The sequence below is a fragment of the Cyprinodon variegatus genome, unplaced genomic scaffold, assembly GCF_000732505.1.
Source record: "Cyprinodon variegatus isolate N-32 unplaced genomic scaffold, C_variegatus-1.0 Scaffold912, whole genome shotgun sequence".
Taxonomy (NCBI): Eukaryota; Metazoa; Chordata; class Actinopteri; order Cyprinodontiformes; family Cyprinodontidae; genus Cyprinodon; species Cyprinodon variegatus.
Window position 1 is genome coordinate 160171 of NW_015151365.1, and position 18725 is coordinate 178895.

Here is an 18725-nt window from a genome sequence, read left to right on the forward strand (position 1 = left end):
AGTAACTAGTTACTAGTAAAAGTAACTATTGCATTACTTTTGCTTAACCCTCACCACCCGGCCCCCACCTTCTCGCCGTGTGTTTCCAAAGCCAGCTGAATAGAGCGGACGACAAAGACAAGAACCTGCAGAGAGTTTAGCATTTATTGCAACTCAACGTAAATGACATCAGGGGGGAACGCTGTCTGACGGGCCTATAAACCACGTCAGATAGCGTTCCCCCAGCTTAACATGGGGGGAACAGTATCTGATGTGGTGTAAATATCATCAGGCTGCATTACCTCTACTCATGGGTGTGAAGTTTTTTAACAGAGTTCAGATCTGGTGAGTGAATGAAATTAATAACTGGGAGTATTTAATTCTGAAATCCTGTGTGTTTGGGTTGTTATAGATACTGTAACATCCATCCATCCATCCCTCCCTCCCTACCGATTTCTCCATATAGGCTATCATTTGATCTTTCACGCTCTCCATAGTTCTCCTGTGGCGCGAGCACAGGGCGACTGTTACGCGCCTTTAGCGAGCATGTGCGTTTCCTGTCGCTTGCGCGGTGAATTGTGCCGCCTGCGCTGTGCGGAGATGCAGGGGAAACCGTATCTGATGGGGAAACACAGCTCTACGTAACACCGGTATTTCCATCTGGAAAACGCTGTTTTGCTGCTGGAGTCCTCCTCACTCTCTATCTCTCTGTGTGTGCTGTACGTTAACACCCACCAGCAGAAACACCCACCTACCCAACTGACAGACGAATCTCACTATTCATCAGCCATTCTCCTCCTCCCCTCTCTCTTGACAAGGCGCGCACGAGTCCTATCATGAAAAAAGGTTCATTGTGCGACCTGAGTAACGTGCAGTAACGGGGGTCGGCAATAGTAACTGCGTTATAGTTACAGTCAAAGTATCTAGTTAGATTACCTCGTTAACAAAAATGGTAACGGCGTTACTCCCATCACTGTTCATGACTGGAATCCAGTGATTCCCTCACTCACCTGAGGCTCAATCCAAGCCTTACCTAATCCACCCTGTGACTGAATCAAGATTCACTGATGCTGAGAAAGGATTTGTGCTTCTGATTCATTCACTCGCCTGGTGCCTGAATCAGGCTGTAAGCCGTTCTCCTTGTGACTAAGGCTGTTTTTTCTGCTTGATTTAATATTTTTATAAGACGGGGAAAAAGAGAAAGAGGGTTTTAGGTCAGGGCTTCTTAAATATAAACCTACAAGATCCGCAAAAAATAACGACAAATTTATATGAAAACACAAATATGTAGTTAAAATGTTTCCTATGATCTAAAGAGGAATAACAAGCTTTGGTAATCCTGATTTACTTCCACAGAGCCACACAGAATATGGAGGATTTTATTCAGTTGTGCGGTTTTAACAAAGATTGTATGTACTGTTTCAGATGATGGAGATTTACAATATAACAAGATCCTCATTTAACGTTTTTAGCTGACACTTTCAGTAATGGGTTATATTGATTGAATGGTATAAATTAAGTGTTTTTAAATGTTAAAAGTTTTAGGTTTTTACTCCCCTTTCTTTATATTCACCCACCAGACTGCATTAGGAAAAAGGAAGAACTAGAGTCAATAGAACACTGAGCTGTTCCAGTTCCAGCTGCAGTTCAGCTTCATTCTCTGTTCGATCTATTTGGTGGTATTGCATGTTCTGCTGTTGCATAAAATATCCAGAAGGTGGTGAGCTCAATGGGATTTCTTCTATTTACATTCAGAAGGAGCTTTTAGGTTGACTTCTGTCATCATTTCTTCTGCCTTTATTATAGAAGATACTAGACTTCTAAGTTGCTCTCCTCTGTGGGGCTTAAGATGAACAAGGTTTAGTTATTGTCTTAAGATGTATTTATCAGGGTGGCCATTTTTCTCCAAACAGTACATCAACCAGAGGAATCTGGCTCAATTTCTCACACCCTTCTACCTCGTGTCTCTACAAGACAGTCTGGTGCAGTTTTCATTTTACTTGTTGGGATTTTTCCATTAGTTATTTTATTAGTTCTAGTTACATTTCTGCAGTGCAGGTGTATTAATCCAAGTCAGCTACTATGTATTCTTCCCTTAACTCTCCACTCTGCAGATATTTTTATATTTTTGTACAATGTACACTCTTTTTTTATTGTATGTCTTATTTTTATCTGTTTTGGCGTCTTGTTTTAACTCTTTGTAATCTATATAAGCTACTGGAACCAGAATTTCCCTGAAGGAGTAATTCCAAGGAAGAAAGAAAGTTGAGTCTAAGTCTAGTTAGTTTGTTGTTTTAACAGTGACGGCATACAAAATACATTCAAAAGAAGAGATGTCTTGTACCAGAGTGAGATATTGCTAGTTTCCATTGGTAGTCCTCAGGCAGCCGATTAAAGAGGGGAAGTCATTTTCTTGCAGGATTTGTCTGCAGAAACCTGCAGTTAGAGCTCCAGGTGTTTGGCCCTGCTTTTGGTTGAAACTTTTCTTCCATCCTGATCATAATCAATACATCATTTATTCAGAAAAGAGAGCTAAAGGCCTGTAAAAACCCTGACCAGTCCTCGCCATTCAGTCTGAAGGGAAAGAACCAATCGATACCTTCATGTCTTAAGCTTCCCTCTGTCCCTCCTCCTCCCACGACTATCAGTCATTCTCCAAACAGAAGCAGAGACAGATGGAGTGGAGGTGCTGTAAACCCAACTCCCAGCCTCTGAGCCACCATCACTGACTAAATCATAAAGCCTTTGGTATCAATGTTTTACCATTTCTGCTTTTAAACATATTTGTGTAAAGAATAAAATGTAATGGTGACACAGCGGGTGTGAGAGGATACATTTACCATCATGGATTAAACCATTTCCAACTACATAACGACAATGTAGACTAAATGAAGTCCAGATAATAGAAGTTGACTGTTTTCTTTATTGAGCCAGACTTGATCCCTTTGTCATGATTAGATCCATATCTAAGACTGAATGACCCGGTTTGATCCAGTGTTGACTCTTAACTTGTCTGATTTGATGTTTACACATTTAATCTGACTTGAGTTAACAGACGTTGAATAGTAAGATTCTGCTCCATTACAGGTTACCTATAAATTTGTTATTACACTGTATAAATGTAATAAAAATCTCCCTAATTGGTCAGATCAGCTGTCCGTCAGCTGCAGATTATATTTAGACTATACTGTGAGGAAAATACGTATTTGAACACCCTGCTATTGTGCAACTTCTTCCACTTAGAAATCATGGATGGGTCTGAAATGTTATCACAGATCCATGTCGACTGTGAGAGGCATAATCTTAAAAAAAAAATGCAAATAAGTATTTGAACACCTAAGAAAATCAATGTCAATATTTGGTTCAGTAGCCTTTGTTTGCAATTACGAAGGTTAAAAGTTTCCTGTAGTTTTACACCAGGTTTGCACACACTGCAGGAGGGATTTTGGCCCATTCCTCCTCACAGATCTTCTCTACGTCAGTCAGGTTTCTGGGCTGTCACTGAGAAACACTGAGTTAGAGCTCCCTCCCTCCAAAGATTCTCTATTGGGTTTAGGTTTAGAGACTGGCTAGGCCACGCCAGAACATTGATCTGCTTCTTCCAGAGCCACTCCTTGGTTATCCTGGCTGTGTGCTTTGGATCACTGTGATGCTGGAAGACTCAGCCTCAACCCATCTTCAATGCTCTACCTGAGGGAAGGAGGTTTTTCCCTAAAATCTTGCAATACATGGCCGCGGTCATCTTCTTCTTAATACAGTGCAGTCGTCCTGTCCCATGTGGAAAAAACCCCCCCCAAAGCATGATGCTACCACCCCCATGCTTTACAGTAGGGATGCTGTTCTTGGGATGATACTCATCATTCTTCTTCCTTCAAACACAGTTAGTGGAATTATAACCAAAAAGTTCTATTTTGGTCTCATCTGACCTCATGATTTTCGGTCATGACTCCTCTGGATCGTCCAAATGGTGATTAGCAAACTGCATTGCAAAACCTTGACATGTGGCAGTTTAAGCAGCGGAACCTTCTGTCTCATGCAGGATTTCAAACCATGAGGTCTTAGTGTATTACCAACAGTAACCATGGAAACGGTGGTCCTTGCTCTTTCCAGGTCATTGACCAGCTCCTCCCCTGTAGTTCTGGGCTGATTTCTCATCTTTCTTAGGATCATTGAGACGCCACCAGGTGAGATCTTGCATGAAGCTCCAGTCCAAGAGAGACTGACAGTCATGTTTATGATTGCTCCAACAGTGGACCCACCAAGCTGCTTGACAATTTCCCCGTAGCCCTTTCTAGACTTGGGGAGTTCGACAATTTTGTCTTTAGTGTCTTTAGAGAGCTCTTTGGTCTTGGCCATGTTAGTGGTTGGATTCTTACTGGTTGTATGGGGTGGACATGTGACTTCATGCAGCTAACGACCTCAAACAGGTGTATCTAATTTAGGATAATAAATGGAGTGGAGGTGGAGATTTAGAAGGCAGACTAACAGGTCTTTCAGGGTCAGAATTGTAGCTGATAGACAGGTTTTCAAATACTTATTCGCACCAGTATCACAGAAATAAATTATCAAAAAATCATATATTGGGAGTTTTGGATATTCTTTTAGATTAAGTCTCTCACAGTGGACATGCACCTACGATGACAATTTCCGACCCCTCCATGATTTCTAAGTGGGAGAACTTTAAAAATATCTGGGTGTTCAATTACTTCTTTTCCTCAGTGTTAGGTTTTTATAAACTGTCTTCAAAGGAATGTCGGCTTCACATCATACTGAATTTCTTTCTCTCTTACCTCCAACTCCTCCAGCCGGCCTGTCAGGCGGCCTATGGCGGAGACCTCCAACAGCTCTATGGGATCCTGAAGGAGAACCCGACCCTGATAGACGTTCAGGACCAACACACTGGGGACACGCCGCTCATTGCTGCTTGTCGTAATGGTAACCTGAATGTGACGAAGTATCTGCTGAACAATAAGGCCAATACCCAGCTGACCAACAAGGTACTGCCTCACAATGATCTCAGCATGATTGAGGTTTTTCCACTGCTCTAACTCTAACTGTGTCCCTCAGAAACAGAGGACGTGTCTTCACTACGTGTCTAAGAGGACTTTGTCTCTTCTGGACTACCTGATGATTTCCATCCTGATGCCTATCCTGCTGCTGGGATACTTCCTCCTGGTAAAACCTGAACCTGCCCTGCTAAACTATGGGGCCAAAATGGTAGCTTTAATATTTGCAAATGCAGCATGTGAGCCTGCGAGCCTGCGCAAGGGGTTACAAATCGCGAAAATACACATACAAATCCTTCTACGCATTTATGCATCTCACCCGGCAGAAGAGTAGCAAAAATCACGTGTGTAAAGAGAGCCAACCGAAAAACCGCTTGACTTGTAACCAATGATTTGTCTGTATTTCTGGGTCTTGAAGCGAAAATACTTCAGACACAAGTGTCTCTGTGTGTGCTTACAGATTGATCTACACATTTGCAAGTCTCAGTACACATTTGCAGATCTGAATACAGATTTGTGGATTTTTTACACATTTGCAAAACGGATTACACACAAGTAGTTTTACACATTTGCAGATTGTTGTACAGACACACAAATCTCCTCACACATTTACAGATTTATTTACACATTTTCAAATCCCACTGCACACACACAAATCGAGATACAGACACACAACTCTCCACACACATTTGCAAATATTAAAGCTACCATTTTGGCCCCATACTAAACGCACTGTTGGTTTTACTCTTCACAATTACAGCCAAAATCCTTTATGTTCAGGATAGCGAACATGAAATTTTATTTTTTTATGCAAATAAAACTCAAGAGGCATTAGATAAGCTTTGAATATAAATTTATTGAGAACTCCTTACCAGGTGCACCGCCAGGAATTTGGTGCCCCATGGAAGACATTGATGTATCTAACTAAGCCGTTTTAATATTGACACAGATTTTAATCCATGCTGCTGACGAATCATCTGATTACATGATGAAGGAGGGACAAAGACAGTTATTTAATGTAAATATCCTGCTAATAATCTACTAGTGTTTAGCTGATGCTAACCCCCTGATAACTAGGGTGTTTTCCTGTTACCTGGTCTCGTGATGATGGTAATATATTCAATACATTCATGCTTTGTTTGACTGTTTACTGCTGAAAAATGAGGGAGAACATGAAGATTATTTATTTTACTGTGGGACAAATCTTTTCTTCTTTTGGGACCCCCATTAGTAAAGGGCTCCTAAAATCATCCTAACTTTTCCCCCCAATATGGCGCCCCTGCTCCTTACTTTTATGCTAAATTCTACAGTTTATTTCTTGTTTTTTATAACTTTTTTTTTTTTACCAGAGACGGTGTGTTTGATCTCAGCCAACATATTTCCTGGATTAAGGATGGCTACCAGGGCTGGATTGTGGAATGTAGCTCCATTTTAGGGCCGTCCACTGATTTTATATTGTAATCAATATAATAATAATTATTGAATTTAATTAATTAATTTATAATAGATAATTTATTCTTTGGTTTAATTTATGTATGACTACAATTGTTCAAAGGTACCATCCTGCTATTTTTAAGCCTGTCAAAGTAAAAACGTAAGCATAGGTATATATGTTGAAGTATTTTCCTTAGCAGAACAGAGTATTTATTCATTCTTTATTCATTATTTTTCCAACCCAGAAACAAAGATGTTTATCTTCTCTGTGATGGTGTTTGCCAGTTTCATGGCATCGCCTTAGAGCTGCTGCAGCATGGTATCACTTTACTTAGGTTCAGTAGGCTCTTCTTTAGGAAGGTTGAACAAAGTCACAGACCGACCTTAGACACAAGCTAAAAGAGAATCAAGCAGTTGCTGTCACTGTGCAGATTAGCTGCTTAAGTGGCCACTTTGTGCAACCATTGAGCAGAAATGATTACGCTCTGCATCAGATCACCATGTGCTGTTCATTTACTGGGCATGCTTGGTGCCTCCTGGGAACAAGAACTAAAGAACACATGAATTAATAAAAGTAAAACTTGGGGTATGATTTAGATGAGAAATAATATTAAAATGTAGTTAAGGTGTGCATTTATATACCACCATCTTCAAATAATGCTGAGGTTAGACCTGGAATCCCACTGTTATTTTTTATAAGAAGCTATAAAGTTAGCTTTTAATATTGTGATGTTATTGATACATAATGCATCAATAGCAGAGGTGGGTTACATCTAATTACCTGATCCATTGAAAAGAAATTTGCTTTATTTGCATAAGTTTATTGCAGTTGCCATTTATTACCTCTTTATTAAAGAAGCGAGTTGTTCCATATAAACAAAAATAATCAGGAAATTAGCAGATGAATAAAAAACAAGGATAAAAAAAAAACGGACAAATTTATAAAAAGACTAAAACTCCCAACGGTTCCTCGTTCTAGACTTAAACTGAGCTGATGGGATGATGGTATCTATAGAATCTAATCTCCACATACATCAGTACATACAGTGAAAACAGGAAACAAACAGGAGTAAATAACTGAGCTGAACTGGTTTATCTCAGCGTCCTCATTCCATCAGTATGTTCCATTTTCAGTTTCACTCTTCTGCTTTGCTTTTAGGTGCTCCACAATCACCTATTATAAAATAACTTAAATCATTTACATGACCAAAGGCTTTTCAGGCAACAATGAAACAGAAATTGTAGAAACTGTGTCTGTTGAACAAATTTAAAATGTTTATCTAAAACAAAAATATATATTTCTATGGTTTGTTCAGATTTAAACCCAAACTTGTCAGAGATAATGTAACTTAACGTAATGTAAATCCCTTTATTTTCCCACAATGAGGAATCTCGTTCTCTACATTTAACCCTTCCCCTTGGGGAGCAGGGGGCTGCCATTGCGCAGCGCCCTGGGAGCAGTGGGGGGTTCCGCAGACTGTGGGAATTAAACCGGGTGCTTTCAGCTTTCTCAGAGCACAAGAGCACTGCTCTAACCCACTAGGATTAACGAACTGCGGACCGGTTCCAGACCCACCTGCAGGCTAATCTGGACCCAACTGGATTACTTCATTTGCGCCTCTTCTCCTGTAAATACGGTAAAGCCCTCCAGAGCGTCACCAGGCTGCACATGATCCAGATTATCCAATGAGCTGTCAGTCTGGGTTGCTGCTGCTGCTACTTTTAGACACAGCAGACAAACCTGTGGCAAGCAGGGCGATGGGAAAGAAGGAGAAGATGATGAGAAAAAGAGAGCAGAGAAAGTGTGGACTGCTGGAAGAACTGTGGTGAACTGGTGAAAGAAAAGTGAAATGGTGCTCAAAGATGACCCTGAACATTTAGAGGATGTTTGGCTCAACCTGTTGCTGTGAAGCAGGATTCTCCACCATGAACAGAATCAACAATAAATCTGGATCCAGGCTCAGAATGAGCTCCTTGATATGTGCTTTAGAATGGCTTAGTCTCCATTCAAACCCAGGTTTAAAGCCTTGCAGGGCAGCATAAAGCCCACTGCCAACATTAAGACAGAAAAAAGAAAACAAACAGTCAGTTCAGGTGTTTGATAAAATGTGTGAATCAGGAAATTGCCTATAGACCAATTTGAACGATTTAACACAATTATTGAACCTTTAACACAATTTAAAACTTAAAACTAACCTTTATGTTAAAAAAATAACTATAAAGTAGCTGAATTAGCTGACTAAAATGTCAGGCTACTCTTCTAACCACGTGTACCTTTACCAAATAAAAAAATTAAAAAACACCAGAGAGACATTTAGGTTAAAGTAGAACTTTTTGTTTGAACGGAATTTTAAAAAATTGTTATTTTCTGTCTGCTGAGCAATTCAGAGATCCGGTCAACGTACGGTAACAAATCTAGATTAACTTCTGCAAGTATTGATTTTATAAGTTAATTTAAAAATGTATACACTTTTTTTTTTTTCACTAGCAAGAAAAAATTATTTCTGTGTATTTTTATTTTAGTTTTTTCGAAATTCCAAACCCTGCACAATAGAGCAAACTTTCAAAGTTATAAAAACAATAACTGAAAGGACGCATCGACATGCATGTAGTGAATACAAGGAAAATCTAAATAAAATCACAATTTTTTTTTGAAAAAAATTGACATTTGGATTTTTGGTGAAATCGTCCAGCGCTACTGTCCACCATTGCAGTGTTTATATGACAGGTATCCTCAGGGTTTAAGAACAGCAGCTGATTTAAAGTATGCTCTTTTAGGGACTTTGGAAAGAGGATCAACACAGACTGAAGAGCTTTTTACCCTTTGGTTCATCATTCAGTCGGACCTGTTCTCTCTCAGTCTCAGCTAAATGTCCTTAGGAAAACTGAAAGACTTTACTCTGGAGAAGCTTAAAGGATCAGGGGTTTATTATGCTTCTGTGAGACGTAGCAATTTTAATTCCTTTTATTTCCAATAAAATGAATACCTTTATTCTGCACCTTTCTAGACATTCTGTGGATCTTAGAAAAAAATAGTGATTTTGATAAAAAACTTTGTAGCTATGAGCTTTGATTGGAGATGTTTGTGTTCATGTTCCAGCTGCAGAAGCAGAGGAAGAGTGTGGAGCTGATGGAGGCCGTGCTGAGCAGCAATGTCAATATTGACGCCATTGACTATGTGAGTGAAGCTCCAAATAGGAGCAGAGACGGTAAATATTCAGATCCAGACTATCTCTGATTAAGCCCTGACATCTGTGTTTGTTTCTGCTGCAGAAAGGCAACACGGCGCTGCATTACGTCTGTCAGAGGAAAAGCCACCGACTAGTTCCTCTGCTGTTGAAGCGGAATGCCAAAACGGACGTCAGGAATAAAGTGGGTCCACGAACGCATCATAAGCAGACATGTTGTCATTCCTGAACACTGTAGCAGGATGAACTCTAGGCTGGTTCTGATAAATCAGATGGTTTAGGATTGGAATTCAATTTTGGAGTTTGTTTTTGTTGCATCAATTCAATCAAAAAAGAAACACAGATTGGAGATTACAGAGAGTTACACGCCTGGCAGTGTCATCCTAGTTATCAAACAGAGTAAAGCTCAGTTCATATCAACAGTTTAAAAGTTTTCTCAGAAGAGGTTGCATCAAGTCACTGCCTGCCAACAGTCAATACTGGACGAGTTTAAAGTGACACTGAGTCCCTGAATTCCTCTTTGATAGGAGGAACATAGCCTAGCTTGGTAGGAACAGAATCTACCATGACTGACTGGGGTTTGTAGACAATTGGGAAAGTGTAAGGGGTAAATCATTTCAGGATAGAATAAAAGTTTCTAATCAGCTAAACCAGTGTTTGAGGTTTCTAACAGGGACTAATTAGCCCGCTCTGACTGTTTGACAGCATGAAAAGCAGGAATGATTGGATATAAACCAGAGATGGATGTTTACCTGATGGTTTTCCTGTGTACTAATGACTTGTGACCTCATCCTAACTTTTTAATAATTATAATAATTGAACTTTATTAATCTCACATTGGAGAAATTTACCTCTGCATTTAACCCATCCCCTTGGGTAGCAGTGGGCTGCCATTGTGGGGTGCCCGGGGAGCAATCAGGGATTAAGCACCTTGCTTAGAGACCCAGAGTGGCAGTCTGTGGGAGTGGGCTTTGAACTCACAACCTAAGGATTCCAGGCTCTATGCCCTAATCACTACCTCCCCTTACTCGACTTCCAGTCTTCACTATAGACAAGTTTTAAGGGCATTTCCTGTTTTCATTTGCCACTCAGCTTTTATTGCCAATCATATCCAGCTGAATAAGTCAGTTTTACTTTATATTAGATAAAGTCGCCTCTAAAATGCCCACATTCTCATTTATGTCTTATAAAAGATGATGGTTTATCAGTTCCTCAGTCTTCTAAAAAAAATCTAGCTGGGAGAAAAACAAGATGAAATGGAATAATGTTACAGCAAAAATAACAGTTTTGTAATCTGTTGAGTCCATTCTGGTAAACAGGAACGTCATGAACAACCTGGCTACTTAAACAGAGACACAGTCTGTGTGCTGATTCACAAACAGGGCAACCTGGTGAACATGAGAGGACATTACTCTTTTATGACTCTATTTAATACAGAGTTGCATCTATATCCTCTCCAAATTCCCCCATGCGCTCCCTGCAAGACGCTACAAGAAGTCTTTATAGCAGAAACCAATCAAAATGGCGGCCCCCACTGTTCCAAAAAAGTTTTAAAAAACAATCCACTGGACTTTGTTTCCAAGTTTGAAGACGTTTTGCTTTCCATTCAGGAAGCTTTCTCACTTCAAATGTCAGAATTAGCGTTGAGTTCCAAGCTTTATAGAGTTTAGTATAGAGTTTACAGATGGCTGTCAAAGTTGTCTATAAAGACTTATTGTGACTTGTGAATTTATGACATGATCTCAATCTGATATCAACGATATAAATCTTAACATTTTGATCTAGGTCCACCTGTTAACCCTCTCAGGCTCAGATTAAGTTGTAGTTGCAGGAAAAATCTGATATTTGGAGAAAATGATCATATGGGGTAGTTATATACAATTCAGACTGTTTTTTTGAGAGAGAACTTCACATGCAATGAATTCTGGGATGTTGCACATTTGCAACAGTGGCCCGGAGTGGTAAATTAACACTGACGACTGAATCTGATATGAACGTTAACTTTATTTGAATGACACAAACAAAAAATGAACAAAACAAAATTCGAAGACAAAAATTTCTCTCACAAAATTAGAGACAACTTTTTCTCAAACTTTTTCTCCACCAACATCTCAAAACCTCTTTAGAAGGCCATTTCTGTTAAAATGTTGCTCAAAATATAGGCAAACTACTAGATAAAGCATGTAGCATTAATTGGTACCTGTCTGGGCACACATTGCGAATCCACAACATTGAAATCAAGATGCCTCTGGTGAAAAACCCAGAGGAGATAAAATCTACTAATTAGCATGTGTCATATCTATACACTTTCATGGTTCATTTTATGTAGTGTTGATTTCAAAATAATAAAAAATTGGTAGTGATGCTCACATGAAATTGGTGCTTAGAAAACAAAAGCTCTTAAAATATGGATGTGGAGTAATTAGCTAAGTGACATTTAGCTGTTGCAAATCTGCAACATCTGCCTGGAGAGGTTAAAAAGATTACCCTAGGTCCTATAGGAATCTGTTAACAGGTGGAATGGAAAGACTTTCCTTTCTTATCTGAACTCATAATTGTTAATTAAATGGATAATAAACACTGTTACAGAATTTAAAGTTAATCTGATGACCTGCTGTTTTTCAGGATGGAGAAACTCCTCTGGACATCGCCATCAGGCTGCAGTTCACTAAGATTGTTAACATGCTCAGGAAGGAAAACTGATGGAGACCAAACAGATGTCAAACTTCTGCTGAAGAAAAGACACTAATCTCAGACTTTGAGCTAAAACAGGGTGATAGTTACTGTGCTACGCAACGCTGGTGCTTGGTGTGCTAATAAAGGCTAACATGTGGTGTGTTAAACTGGGCTAAATATTTCTGTGCTAAGCTAGGTAAATGGTTTCTGTGCTAAGTTTAGGTTAATTAGCTGTGTCTAAAATCAGGGGCTGCATCCTTCAAAGGCTAACTAAGTAATGAAGCTGGTCCTAATTTTAAGGCTCCTCTAAATGCAGCCCTCTTTTCCAGACTTTAATATGTGACTGATGTTTGCTTTGTGGCCCGCTCTGGTTTAAGATTAATTGAGTGAAATGGGTGAAACTGGTGGCAAAAACTGTGATTAACTTTTTATAAGAAATCTAACTTTACACCATCTCAGTTTGGCTAACGGCTTCTGTGCTAACTATGGTAATGCTTTCTGTGATTAGCCTAGCTAGCCATTTCCATATGAATCTGTTGAAGTTTTTGTGTTAAACTTGTTGCAGTGCTAAGCTAGGCTAATTGTAATGTGCTAAAGGAGGATAATGATTTGCTTGTTAAATTAGGGTATTTATTTCTTTGCTGAGCTAGACTAGTGAATTTTTAGAAGTTACAAAACCAGTACTATTAAAGGAAAAGTCAAGTCACTATGAATAATCAAAGGATCATTATCTATACCTAAAACTAATATGTTCGCCGTGATTGAATTAATTTAGCGTTAATCAGTCAAAAACATTAAAAAAATTATTTTCAACACAAAGACTGATTCCGGGAGCAGCCATTTTTACCAAGATATAGTAACCCCTCCCTCCTGCCATCTTCCAGCAGTGACGTCACAGTGCGGTAATCCTAGCGCCATTCTCCCGCTTTACAAGCAAAATCAATGGGAACTACTAGACACATCTGCAATCAACAACAATTATTGAAGATTTCCAGAGGACTTCACCATTGAAATTCACCAGAGCTATAGTGAAACTGACAATGCCCACGTGCATGGCAGCTGGATGCTGGAATACATCGCGTAAAAGTGAATAAAAAATCTCCCCTTTCCGATTCATGATCCACCACGGGTTTGTCGTTGGATTGCCAACTTGATGAGGGAACTTCTGGCCAGAGAAAAAAACCCGTAATATGTAGCCAACATTTGGAAGAAGAATGTTTTCAAGATGACTTGGATAATAGCGCGTTGTGACAAACACCAGATACAGCACTGGGACTTGATCAACAGCCGATACCGCACCGTGACGTCACAAACCAGTAGGTGGCAGTAGTGTTCTTTGACAAACATGGATGCCTCCAGTAAAGCACATTCAGATTAAAATTACTCTTAATTAAAAACACTGATCATTTATTGAACAGTATGTAATTCTTTCATATTTAAAGTACTTTCATAAGTTTAAATATTAAAATATGACCGGACTTTTCCTTTAATTGGCTATGTTGAAAGGTTTGGCTGACCATTTTGCTGGTAAGCTGGTTCTCTCTGAGGCTTCAGTACGTATTTATCCACTCATTGTTGAACAGATATCAATCACCTTACCGTTAATAGTTGGTTATCCTCTAAGAAAATGCTCCGACAAAACACAGCCTCAAATTTAAACCATAAACGGAACTATAGAAGTTACAGTTAATTTAAGAAGCCATACTTAGTTTCTCAACATGTACACTGTTGTAAAAGTTTTAGATATAAACAGTTTAATAGAGTGATGTAAAATATGTATATTTAACTTTTTGTTGTTTGTAAACAGAAACTTTCATTATGTATTCCTAAAAATCATCAATACAAATAACAGATCCATGGTGTATTTCTATAAAAGTTGTGTATTAATATATTAAATTTACATTTGCTCCTACTGTTTACAATCAATTATATTATTTTTTATACATAGCTGTTAGGCTAGGCTCATGCTTTTGTAGTAACAGCTTTGAAGTCTTTATTATGAGGAATATTACTATAATGCTATACTTCAACTGTTTACAATTGTTGAAATAACGATTTCACAACAGTTTCTTTAATTGTTTATAGATGTTAACCTAAGTCATCCCTGCTTGTATCCAACGTTACTTAGATTATTTCTATACATAGCTGGTAATTTGTAACGTTTCTCTTTGTTGGTCTTTAAGGTTACATTTATAAATGCTAAGATTGATTAGCATTTAATCGGTCTGCACATGTGAAATTAAATCCATTACTGATATTTCAATGTTTTTTTTACACTATAATAAAGCCAAAGTGTTGTTCTGTGATGGGTGGAAATATTTCCTGAAGCCTAGCTGTGGAAATTAAATTTATACCGTAATACTGTTCTTTCAGTACATTACACCTCCCTGTTTAAATGATATTTACAATGTATGATTGAACATACTGTATAGAATGAAACATCTTTAGAATCTAATCACTGCCAGTATCTCGAGTTCACATCTGTTCTCAGTTTGAGGAAGCAGTGCCTGTTTTATACCTCTGTGGGCGTTTTCCAACGTTTTCCTCACGTCGTCTAATTATTTTTAGCTTTGGAATTTCTCAGATCTGCAGTTTCAGCTCGACCTGTTCCTATTTATGCTGAAGGTTTCACTTTAAAGGAGGAAGTCTCTGAAATAGTGATTCCACTCAAGGGTCAAAGAAACAACCCCATCTTTGTCCTTTCAATAAACTGCAAAGAAAAAGAAACTCAACCAATTGCAACTNATAAATAAATAAATAAATAAATAAAAAATAAAAAACAAAAATAAAACCTCTTATATCAACATATATAAACAGATTGAAAACATTTTTTGTTTGACAGTCACACCTTCTTAGTAATTTTTCATAAGTAGTAAGCTGAGACATCAGAACTAATATAAAGAGGAAGAACAGAACTTACTTCTAACATACATTCTGACTTTCCTCCCTTCCCCATAACAAGTTCTTTTTTCAAGCTATCATCATCTAAAACCTGCAGGATGAAGATCTTGTATTTTTCAGCATTTATGTTTGCTATGATTGCGCTGACTAATGCCCTCGGTGAGTTTTGTACGAAATTTATATTTTTAATGACCATTGCTAATTAAATTAAATTACATATTTGTTTACAAGAGCCACATTTTAACTTGGCATTCTCATAAAATATGGCAAATTATCAATGAATTGAAATTGTATTCATTAATTTAGAAAGATTATGAAAATTATTGTAATTAACAGCAGCACTTTTTCCAATTACTGTTTAAACTATACGTTTCTTCCAGAAGCACAACTGGATGATTATAAAACAGGTCAGCGTATTAACATAATTATTATTGCTCATTTTCTTCATCTTGATACATTAAACATGCTCGGAAATAATATTAATTTACCGGTATGCTTTCTTGAAAGTTTGTATGTATGATATGTACTTGGAAAAGGCATATTTCAGCCTTTCCTTAATATGCAAATAATTTGTAAATAACTTAATTAAGAATCTAACAGAAGTCCTCATATTACGGTAACTGCTGGTTCTCAGCAAAGAGTGATCTGGTGAAAAGGTCTGCCCGGTGTTCTCGTGGTTGGACTCCGCTCAACGGCCGCTGCTTCCGCTACATTCCAAGGCCCATGAGTTGGGCCAAAGCTGAGGTTACAAAATACCTTTAATTCAGCAGATTATTCACTTTTTCTAAGTAGATGTTACAGAAATATGTCACTTCTTTTTTAAATGCCATGTGTAGAGAAATTGTGTGTCCATGAGGGGAAACCTGGCATCGGTTCATGACATTGAGGAGTACCATGAGATCCAGAGGCTGATCATGACTTCTAGCCATGAGTATAAAGAGACCTGGATTGGAGGCACTGATGCACAAGAGGTATTTTATTTAACACAACAGTTTATTCTTCTATATTTTACTCACCCTCCTATAAAATTCTTTTTGATTTTACAGGCGAATCAGTGGTTTTGGAGTGACGGTACTCATTTCCTCTTTACCAACTGGTGTTCTGGAGAGCCTAATAACACACATGGAGTGCAGCGTTGCCTTCAAATCAACTATGGATGTAAGATTATGTTTAACTTGATTAAAATGTGTTATTTGGATTTGCGTCCATAAGTATGTTGTTGTTTATGACATTTAATATTATTTAGTTAAAGGGTTGTATCATCAACTTAATCCTTTTGAATAAAAGTTACAATTCTCCTTTTTTTTAATGCAGATCGGAAGTGCTGGGATGACTTTGAGTGCTTCTTCCCTAAACCATCTGTCTGTGCCAGGAAAGGCTACTGAACAGTCTTTAATTCTATCCTTTACTCTATCGCTGTTAAACAACTTATGAAAACAAAAGACTTGCAACACTTACTGATTTACCATTAATTCTTTGGACTTCTTCCTAATTAAATAACCTGAATTTGTTGTGGAAGTCTGCTTTAACCGCTGCTTTATTCTGTAGAAAATAAAACGCTCCAGCAAGAAGATGAAAAATGGTTGTTTTTTGTTTATACATTGAAACATTGGCTCTCTCCAGGTACTTTCCAGGTACAGTCCAAAAACATGACTGTAATTGGCTTCTCTGAATTCCCCTTAGGTGTGAGTTTGTGTGAAAGGTTGTTTTGTCCTGTTTGACTTTGTGTCACCCTGCGATGGACTAGCGACATGTCAAGGGTGTACCCAGCCTCTCAGCTGGAGATAGATGCCAGCACCCCTCACAACTCCATTTGAAATAAACATGACGGAAAATTGATGGATAGTGAAAGATAAGCTTTATTCTGAAAAGCTGAACTATGACTTATTTTTTTCTATCATGTTTAAAAACTAAAACAAAAAAGGAAATGCTACACACCATGTCATGCTTAAACCAAGTCGAACTTGTGGTCAGCTTTGTCATCATTCAATTCAAATGAGATCAAACTTGATAAAATCAGAAAATACTTCATTTGAGTTTATCTTAATCAGCATTTCAAATCTCCATAAAACCAGATAAAAGAATAATTCATTTTTTAACTCTGTTTTCTGATCTCAGCTTAAATAAACTTGGTGTTACTGTTCAAACCACAGGCATTTGACATAGTGTCACTTTCCATAACTTTGTTTTTATGCATAACACCCTGGTGCACAAACTGCAAAAAAAAAGGGAAAAAAAACAGAAATGTGAGTGTCAAAACTGTTGAGAGAATCAAGTTTAGGAAACTTCAGGTCAGCCAAGCTACCCTAAAGGATGTTGCCGTCCATAAACAAAGTAATCTTTTTACTCGCATCTGGAAGGTGCTGCAAAGCAGACAAATACCATTACTCAAAACAGTAAAAGACCTTTTATAGGCATGCTCCCTGTCACTAACTTAAGTCTCCTGAATAACCTTCATCTTACCAAACAGTTTTAAATTTAATAAAATTATTGTTAATATCTTTTATAATGCGGGATCACAAAATAGTGTGCTATGTATGACTGTTGGAACAAATGTATATCATAATATCTCATATTTACTCATTTTCTAATACCTTTTATCCTTTCATACTGAATATCTATTTATTTCCCTTAAAGACTGTAATGCCTTTGTACTAATTTCTGTTTGTAGAAGCAAAGAGGGATTGACCTTGGAAAAGACTCATACTCGGTTGTTATTTGTTGACTTGAAGCATGGGCGACAACCTGCAGGTGTCTCCTCACTCTACACAAGTGCAAAATATATAATGTGCCCTTTAAAGGGTTGATTTGGCTTTTGTTAGCTTTTTCACACTGTTGAGGAAACAGACAGGCTCTGTTACTCTACAATGAACCAGTTAAATATGCTCATACACCCAAGAAAAAAGCAAAAATCCCCACGACAATGCTCTCCGAAGAGTGTAATAAGTGCCATTATTCTTATTAACATGAGTCCTGGGTTTGCCTGAGCTGAAAGGTCACTCAGAGAGAATGATTCTTTGGAAAAGATAACAGAACAAATTGGGTGAATCTTAACTTATCTTAAATAGCGCACATTTGAGGTATTTCAGAATGCTCTTAGCTTAAAAATCTTCCTTAAGGTTGCAGTTGTTCATATTTTCTATGTACTCTGACCCTAAAAAACAAAAGGCAGACACTCTTGACCAGGGGCCAATTTCACAACAGGTTTAACAGACTCAGACTCAAATCCTCAGTGCTTATTGGTGTCATGATCTGGCCTGTTTGCTCTCCCTTAATTAGTAATTCCTCTCACCTGCCCTCTTCCTTCCCTGCCTCAGTTATAATTTATTCCCCTCACCTGTTTCCTCTAGTTTATATTCAGTTCAGCCTGAGCATTCAGTGCCGGATCATTGCTTGTCTTTTTGTCAGTCTTTCTGTTCAGTTTTTATTTGGTTCATGTCCTGGATCCTAGCTGCCAGTGGAAAGAGGGTTTTAGTGTTTGTCTCGTCTCCTGATCGTCCACTGTTCCACCCCTGCGGAGTCCTCTGGGTTTTTGGCTCAT

General features: G+C 38.2%; 2 protein-coding genes across 2 annotated transcripts in view; both read left to right on the top strand.

Moving 5' to 3' along the window:
• ankrd22 (ankyrin repeat domain 22) overlaps window positions 1–13027 on the top strand; it is a 17587-nt gene extending 4560 nt beyond the window's left edge. The window contains exons 2-6 of the mRNA XM_015398116.1: window positions 4785–4976; window positions 5047–5154; window positions 9520–9597; window positions 9693–9791; window positions 12233–13027. Coding sequence (XP_015253602.1) covers window positions 4785–4976; window positions 5047–5154; window positions 9520–9597; window positions 9693–9791; window positions 12233–12310 — 555 coding nt within the window. The 3' untranslated portion in view covers window positions 12311–13027. The remainder of the gene's footprint in view (window positions 1–4784; window positions 4977–5046; window positions 5155–9519; window positions 9598–9692; window positions 9792–12232) is intronic.
• A 2163-nt stretch (window positions 13028–15190) lies between these two features.
• On the top strand, window positions 15191–16780 carry LOC107099847 (ladderlectin-like). The gene is made up of 5 exons (XM_015398120.1): window positions 15191–15343; window positions 15819–15928; window positions 16021–16155; window positions 16231–16342; window positions 16499–16780. Exons 1-5 carry the CDS (start codon window positions 15283–15285, stop codon window positions 16567–16569), a joined length of 489 nt encoding a protein of 162 aa, XP_015253606.1. The 5' UTR covers window positions 15191–15282; the 3' UTR covers window positions 16570–16780.
• The last annotated feature ends 1945 nt before the right edge of the window (window positions 16781–18725 follow it).

What these genes read in the sequence shown, in the direction of transcription:
- LOC107099847 (XM_015398120.1), top strand. Translation starts at nt 15,283, where the DNA reads ATGAAGATCTTGTATTTTTCAGCATTTATGTTTGCTATGATTGCGCTG. An exon ending in TGCGCTGACTAATGCCCTCG is followed by an intron (nt 15,344 to 15,818) that starts GTGAGTTTTGTA and finishes GCTGGTTCTCAG; the next exon opens with CAAAGAGTGATCTGGTGAAA. An exon ending in TGAGTTGGGCCAAAGCTGAG is followed by an intron (nt 15,929 to 16,020) that starts GTTACAAAATAC and finishes TGCCATGTGTAG; the next exon opens with AGAAATTGTGTGTCCATGAG.